Source organism: Phoca vitulina, unplaced genomic scaffold, assembly GCF_004348235.1.
Source record: "Phoca vitulina isolate PV1807 unplaced genomic scaffold, GSC_HSeal_1.0 scaffold3, whole genome shotgun sequence".
In the NCBI taxonomy this organism is placed as follows: Eukaryota; Metazoa; Chordata; class Mammalia; order Carnivora; family Phocidae; genus Phoca; species Phoca vitulina.
The window spans coordinates 53,596,075-53,603,627 of record NW_022589706.1 but is presented as its reverse complement, the minus strand read 5'-3'; the positions used below and the strand labels follow the sequence as shown (position 1 = coordinate 53,603,627).

The 7,553-nt window shown below is 41.7% G+C and overlaps 1 protein-coding gene across 1 annotated transcript; it reads right to left on the bottom strand.

Moving 5' to 3' along the window:
* Window positions 1–5,070: 5,070 nt before the first annotated feature.
* On the bottom strand, window positions 5,071–6,614 carry LOC116628143 (C-X-C motif chemokine 6-like). Its single transcript, XM_032398279.1, has 4 exons — window positions 6,452–6,614; window positions 6,166–6,298; window positions 5,970–6,053; window positions 5,071–5,597 (listed from the first exon to the last, which is right to left on the bottom strand). Exons 1-4 carry the CDS (start codon window positions 6,555–6,557, stop codon window positions 5,579–5,581), a joined length of 342 nt encoding a protein of 113 aa, XP_032254170.1. The 5' UTR covers window positions 6,558–6,614; the 3' UTR covers window positions 5,071–5,578.
* Window positions 6,615–7,553: the final 939 nt, after the last annotated feature.

Below are 7,553 nucleotides of genomic sequence, written 5' to 3'. Positions count from 1 at the left end.
CTCTGAAAGGCTACCCCAGCTCCAGAGCTTCGCAGAGCCGCCCCAGAATCTTCTGCTGTAGCGGCAGGCTCTCCCTCTACCCAACCCTCTCTTTACTTCCTGACAGATGGGAATTCTTAGAGCACTCCTCAGTAAACTTCCTGCACACAAATGTCCTCTTGGAGTTTGATTCTAGGGAATCCCACCTAAGGGACTCTTTCTCTCTTTTTTAAAAAAAACCTAGTCCCTTTTCATTCAGCTTTCAAGTAAAGCTTTGCCAGAGAGAACTCAGTATATTGGCCGTCAAGAGGCCTTAACTTAGTCTGAAAGCCTCTCACTTTTGTCATCTCCACATTGGAAGGATCCTGGGCTTGGTCTAGCATGTAACAGGATTATCAATAAATGGGTGTTGATGGATGAATATTTATAAGAAGGAAAACACACCATATATGTTAATAATGCTAACACATGAATGACAGAGAATAGAGAGAATATGAATACATTGTTTCCAGAAGCTTCCTAAAAAAGACTTGTGGAAACAAATTCTTAGGTGTACTAAACATCCATGCATAGATAGAAAGAATATGGATATGTTTGGGGAAAAAATGATGGCACTTAAACTATGGAGCTCTCAGTTTTCTGAATTTGAATGAGGAGAAAGGAACTAATATTTGTCAAATATCTACTTTGTTCCAGGATTAGGCCTTAGTGCCTGTGAGATGGATATTTCTGTACTGATTTTACAGACAAGAAAACTGAGGGATGGAGATGTTAAATAAATTGCCAAGGCCAAATAGCCAGAAGTGCTCAAAACTAGATCTGAAACACAGTTACTCTGACTTGGTACTGTACCACGAAGGGTAAAGAACTATCTCATGCCTCTCATGCTAGAAATGAGTTAGCCATTTTTCTCTTTGTCCATTCTGGAGGTGGGTCAGAAGCAATCACCCCACATTTATGGGGCGGCAGAATCACCTCTATTAAGAATGTGGATTTTTCAGAGGAGGAAGGGGTTCTTGTCATTTCTCAATATTTAAAAAAATGGAACTCTAGACTTTGTAAAAACAAAATTTTACACATAAACTCTAGGTCTTTCTAAGTCATTATTTCACTGCACATATTTGAAGTATGGATAATCCTTTTTGGGAATGTAATATTAATTTTGCTGACTAAAAGCAAACCAGGACCGTCAGCCAAAGTCAGAATCATGTGCACTCTCCTTGTCTTCTGTGATTCAGTCAGGGAGGAAAGTCAAAATCCCCAGGTGCTCATTCTATGTGGTAAATTTCTCAATTTGTAACATCCAGGAAGGACTTTTGAAGTTATGATGTACCATATGAGAGTTACCCACAGCAATTCTTTTCCTTGTGCAGGAATTAAAAGTATGATAGAAAAACAAAGCCACTAGTCAGATTTTATCATAGATCTTGTCATAACTTCAGGAATTGAAGGATTATGTGAAGGTGTCACACCCAGAGGCAAGCAGGAGAATATGGTAAAATAAGGGGCATTAATTAAACATGGAAAATTGTCTGGTTTGGGGGAGTAACATAAATATTTTAGCTGACCTCTTTTTCAAGTCCCAGTGATTTTATAACTGACAGTGAGTTTCAGATGGATAACAGTGGGGGTGTAGTATTTAGGAGTTTGTATGAGGAAAATATAAGCTATATCCCTAGAAGAACTTCAGTGGGTTAATTTTCCCCAGATATGTTAGTCCTTGAATTTGCTAGTGGCAGGATCAATAGTAATAGTAGGATTAGTGACTCGTAGCTGTCACTGAGATTCTTGTATAGGTTATCTACATCAGTGATATAATCTATTTTCTTTATAGAACAGCCAATTATAGCATGAGCATGACAAACAGAATTGCAAGAATATTACAAATGAGGTCTTATTCTATGGTCTATAAACAAGCTAAACTTACAAATCTTGCTTCTGGAAAAAACAAAGATCTAGAATGATGACAAAGAAAAAAGTAATCAGTAACGTTTATTTCTTCACAGAACATACATTTCACCTATTCAAAGGACATGTAATATGCTTTCAGTTATTATTGTCACGCAGTTACTCAATGAGTACTTTGGGGCCGATATGACAAATCAGAGATTGTTTAAAACACTGAAATTTGTAGTTCTCACATCTATGGTAATTTGGCTTGCTTTCTTAATGTTTCCCTAATATTAGTGTATGATTTATAGGTTCAAAGGGAAAAAAAAATACTGTTTGAGAGTATGTAGCTTAATGATTTTTTTTAAGATTTTATTTATTTATTTGAGAGAGAGAGAGAGCACAAGTGGGGGGAGCAGAGGCAGAGGCAGAAGGAGAAGCAGGCTCCAACGACCCAGGGCTCCATCCCAGGACCCTGAGATCATGACCTGAGCTGAAGGCAGACACTTAGCCAACTGAGCCACCCAGGCACCCCAGAAGTGTAATGATTTTTAAAAAAATTGGGGGGTATTTTGTGCTTTTATCTATTGCTAAAAAAATTTGTCAGCAAATCATCTCTGAACTTTTCCATATCTTTGTATCTTCCTGTCTTTTTTCCTTTTCTCTGTCGTATAGATATATTAATATATAATCATAATGTATTAATATAATTAATATACTATATTAATTAATAATAATATGTTAATACATATATGAATCTAATTGGTATTTTACATATAAGGGAAGAGATAAAAAGATGTAGAATAAATTAAGTTAGATATAGATATACTAATAATATATTAGCCTGTACTAAGAAATACATGTGTTAATATAAGCATATATATTAATCCAGTTGGGGTATGAGTATATATGCATATCAATTGGATTAGTCTCCTTCCTTCCATTTTCTTTTTTTTTTTTTTTAAAGATTTTTTATTTATTTATCTGAGAGAGAGAATGGGAGACAGAGAGCATGAGAGGGGGAGGATCAGAGGGAGAAGCAGACTCCCCGCTGAGCAGGGAGTCCGATGTGGGACTCGATCCAGGGACTCCAGGATCATGACCTGAGCCGAAGGCAGTTGCTTAACCAACTGAGCCACCCAGGCACCCCCTTCCATTTTCTTGCTTTTCCTAAGAATGAGCTATTTATTTTTTTTAAGATTTTATTTATTTATTTGACAGAGAGAGAGACACCGAGAGCAGGAACACAAGCAGGGGGAGTGGGAGAGGGAGAAGCAGGCTTCCCACCGAGCAGGGGCTCGATCCCAGGACTCTGGGATCATGACCCTAGCTGAAGGCAGATGCTTAACGACTGAGCCACCCAGGCGCCCCAAGAATGAGCTATTTAGATAAACCTGCTGTTTTGATAGAGACAGTGGGACTCGTTTAGCCTGGACCACACTTCTGCTTAAGCACCTACCATGTGCTCAGAGTGTCCTAGAAACAGAGATGAATGTGATAAACATATCCTTGACCTCATGGAGCTTACAGTGAAGTTGGATAGACACTAAATAAATGATCACATGTATATCGTCTCTATAGATTCTGTAATCATGTCAGTGACAAAATGTTAGGAAGGAAGAGAACAAAGTTCTATGAGAGGATATGAAAGAGGCCTTCATCTGGTAAGGGTAAGGATCAGTGGAGGCCCTAAGTGACAGGTAAACTGACCTTGAAGGAAGGATGGAGTTAGCCAGGTAAAAGTGAGGTGTAGATGTTATGGGTTGAGGGGACTGCATAGGCCAAAGCTCTTGTTGGATTACTTGTAGATAAGAAGAAAGAGAGTGAAGGAATTACGATTTCTTCAACACCACACTGAGCAGGTTACTGATGTTAGGACACGATCTGATTACCTGAGGTTCGGGATACTTTATTAATTCTTAAGCCAATCTGTGTCAGGTACTGGGGATGCAGAGATGAATGACATATGATTGATGATCTGGGGGAACTCAGTAGAATAAAGAATCTACAAACAAAAAAGCCCCGCAACACAATATTTGCTAATCAAAGAAATTCACATATCTAGAAGATGCTAGCAGAACATCAAAATGGAAACCAGCAAGTTACTCCAGGAGTGCCAAGGAAAATTTCCTGAAGGAAGTACTGTTTGAGCTGAGTTCTAAAGATGAATAAGCTTCTTCCTATAGGCAGAAAGTGGTAAGGCTCTTCCAGGTAGAGTCTCCATCAAATGCAAAGGCGTGGACCCCGGAAAGAACACGCCCAGTCAGGGAACTAAGCTCCTGACGGCATTGATGCAAGGGGAAAGGGACGTTGAAGCAGCAATCAGGGGTCAGATGAGACAGAACCTAACCTGCCCTGCCTTGCAACTTTGATGTCACATCTAGGAAATAGGGAGCCAGTTAGGGTTTGTGTTTTCTAAACAACCTGAAGGCTGTTGGTGCTCTGGAGGAGTAGCTAGAAGGGGACTGAGCTTGGAAAAAGGTGGGACAAATGTAATGGCCCTGGGAAATGAGGGTCCTCTCTGCTAGCCAGAGAGTAGCATAGTTATTTTTAAGATAATGTGGAATTAAAAATAAATGGAAATTTTGTAACAGTATAGGAAGGAAGAAACAACATAAATAAATTTTATAAATCTTTTATTTTTTTTTTCCCAAAGAACAAAAGAAGTGCTACAAACCAATGAGACACGTAATAAAGAGTAACTTTCACATGGTAAGTGTGATGCATAGGTAATTCTTTATCACAAAATGATCAAAACCTTAACCTGTGTATACTTTTTGAAAACTAAATGTGAATCTATATTTAAATAGCTCAAACATCTTTTCAAAACTTTACAAGTACAAATCATTGTGAAGTTTGCTTTTATTCCTAAAAAATGCAAACAATGCATTTCTATTAAAAAAAAAAAACTAGAAATAGGGAATTTGCCTATTTCCTAGCTTCTTCATCTGTCCAAAACATATATTTAGTGACTAGAATTATAGTACTCCTAGTAAAATGGTTAATACACACCATAAAATCAAGGTTTAGTAAGTCATGACATTATGCCATACTAAGAAGACATCAAATGTCTAAAATTATAGGAAAAAAACATATTAGTTCTTATAGAACTTAAACATTTAAAAATTCTAAATAAGGAAGTATATTTTATACAGATAACTGCATGTTACACCAGCTTTTTAAGGCAATATAACTCAGCATCCCAGAGTCAAGAGCAAGGAAACCTAACATATTCCCCAAGAAACGATACCAAAATATCTCCTATTTCATGAGGCGTGAAGATAACAATTTATCTCCACCTACAGCATTCTAATGAAATAACTTTCACATATTAAACCCACAGCCTTCTCAGTAACACTGTAAGGAATATATTCTAAAAATACAAGTCACTTTGAAAGCTTAACGACCACTGATTCTTGACTCACAATTTAATCAATTGCCAAAGATTTCAAATAGCACAGCAGATAAAATAACAGCAAATAAATAGCGGGAAATACTGTGTTAAATACTTCATAAGCTGAGCATTAAGCTTGAGGGACAAACATAGGTGCCTCCCCACCATCCTTTTCTCAAAGTGGGAAATTTATGAAGAAGCCTAACTCATTGGAGAAAACTTGTCCTTGCTTCTTGTCTTCACTGGGTCCTGAGACACTCAGGAAACTGCTCTGCTAAGGAACTGGGCGATTTTTCCAGTGCATGGTCCTTTCTCTTAATCAGTTTTTCTTCCACTGTTGAGAAAAGAATCATATTAGTTTAACCAAGTTTCTACACTCCTATCTACTCAGACCCGTTTTCAAAACACAGAGCTTAAGAGCAATGAAAAAAAGCAAAGGGTGGACGCAAGGACTATACTAACAACAACAACAAAATACATCTCAGTAATGAGCTCTATGGAACCACTTAGGCAATTACATATGAAATTGGTGATAAGAGTCTTCCCAGGACATTCCACAACAACTTCTCCCCTTTCTCTTGAACCATCTTTTATTCTAGCGTGGTCTGGAATGTGGTAGGCAAATCCCAGGCAGAGAATAAGGACCTTGAGAAGTCTGCACTCTCAAAAGAGAATAAAAAGCACAAAGATCAAAGCGGCAGGGTACCTGTCCAAAATTCTCTGGAGGACTTTCTTCATCACTGGGCTTTCTGGGTCCAGACAGACTTCCTTCTTGTTCTTCAGGGTGGCTCTGCAGAAACAAAAAGAGGATGAGCCATTGAGCCTTAGGGGCTCAAGACTCGGGCTGAGAGACTTGTCTCTTGTCAAGGTCACAGTGGACACCGCAGCGCAGGAGGACTTACAGGACTTCCACCTTGGAGCACTGTGGGCCGGCGGCGATCACCTGAATCTTAGTGATCATTCTGGGATGAATCCCCTGCGTGGTGGTTAAACACATGCAACGCAGCTCCCTCACTATGGTCGCGACGGGACCGGCTGCGGCACAAAGAGAGACACCGTTCTAGGGCAGGTTGGCGGAGAGCTCTTCCCCCCGCAAGCCCGCCCGGGCTACCTCCCCGCGCCGCGACCGCCGCCGAGGCTGGGCGTGCCGCTCGGCCCGGGTGCCTGCCGCGTGCTGTGCGCTCTCACCGCTGGCGAGGGGCCCCGGCGGCGTCAGCAACAGCAGCAAAAGCAGCGCGCACAGCGAGCCCGAGGGGCCAGGGAGGCGGGCGGCGCGGCTGGGTGGGAGGCTCATTGCGGCAACCAGGGTGGTGAGGGGTGCAGGTTCTAGAGGCAAGAGAGGAGCCGGGATCTGAAGCTCCTGCGCACTGTGGCTTCCCCCAAGTCCTTTGCATCCCTTTTATCTGCACGGGCCCCTTCCCCCCGGGCAGGAAACTCAAGCGTTGGGATGCTCGGGAAATTCCCTGGATGAGGGGGGGCGGGGCGGGAAGGGGAGCAATGGGTGGAGGGGGGCTGAGCAGAGGGAGTTGAGGAGGAGGGTGACTGGGAGGAGCTGCCTCCTCCTCAGCTGGTTGCTGCAGGGATTTCGTCCCCTAAGCCAGCCAGGGCTAGCGAAGGCCGGCTTCTCCTGGGGACGGAGCCCTTTGGGAGAATCCCCTCGTTCCCATCTAAGGAGGAAAACTGGAACAAACTGCCAGGTTTGACTTTAGAAAAATTTCTGAACGATCTTTCTAATTTATCATCATCATCATCATCATCATCACCATTCAGGAATGTAAGCTGTGATTAAAACTGCACTAAACAGAAAGGCCTTCCTCTTCGGCTTGCAGGCAGGTCATTCTAGGTTTCTGGCTCGAATTAATTTCTGATTCTTTGGATTTCGGCTAGCTTTAGAGGCCAAGATACTTTGATGAAAATATCTCTATTCCCGCTTGAAGCCAGTGGCAGGAAGGGACTCCCAAATCAATTCTGCTAACTGGAAATGCTGTCCTTGTAGCTTAGCAAGCATTGGCGTGTCCGGGTGGTTTTCCAAAATCTTCAAAAATCACTAAGCAAATTGCCCCGTAAGATGATGCCTTGCTTTCGGCAGTTCAATACACTGGTGAATTGGAAAAGGTGGGTCTTTTTTGGGGGGGAGGGGATGTGATGGGGTGCGGTGAGTGCAGACTAAAGCGGAGTCCCAGCTGAGCCTGTTCCAGCGATGGCTCCAGACTCTGGCCAGGTGTGTAATTGACCCAATTCTGACAAGCTGTGGGAGGCTGATGACTTTGAGGAGCTCTTCTGGAAGTTT

What these genes read in the sequence shown, in the direction of transcription:
- LOC116628143 (XM_032398279.1), bottom strand. Translation starts at nt 6,557, where the DNA reads ATGAGCCTCCCACCCAGCCGCGCCGCCCGCCTCCCTGGCCCCTCGGGC. An exon ending in GCCGGGGCCCCTCGCCAGCG is followed by an intron (nt 6,299 to 6,451) that starts GTGAGAGCGCAC and finishes TTTGTGCCGCAG; the next exon opens with CCGGTCCCGTCGCGACCATA. An exon ending in TGCTCCAAGGTGGAAGTCCT is followed by an intron (nt 6,054 to 6,165) that starts GTAAGTCCTCCT and finishes TTGTTTCTGCAG; the next exon opens with AGCCACCCTGAAGAACAAGA.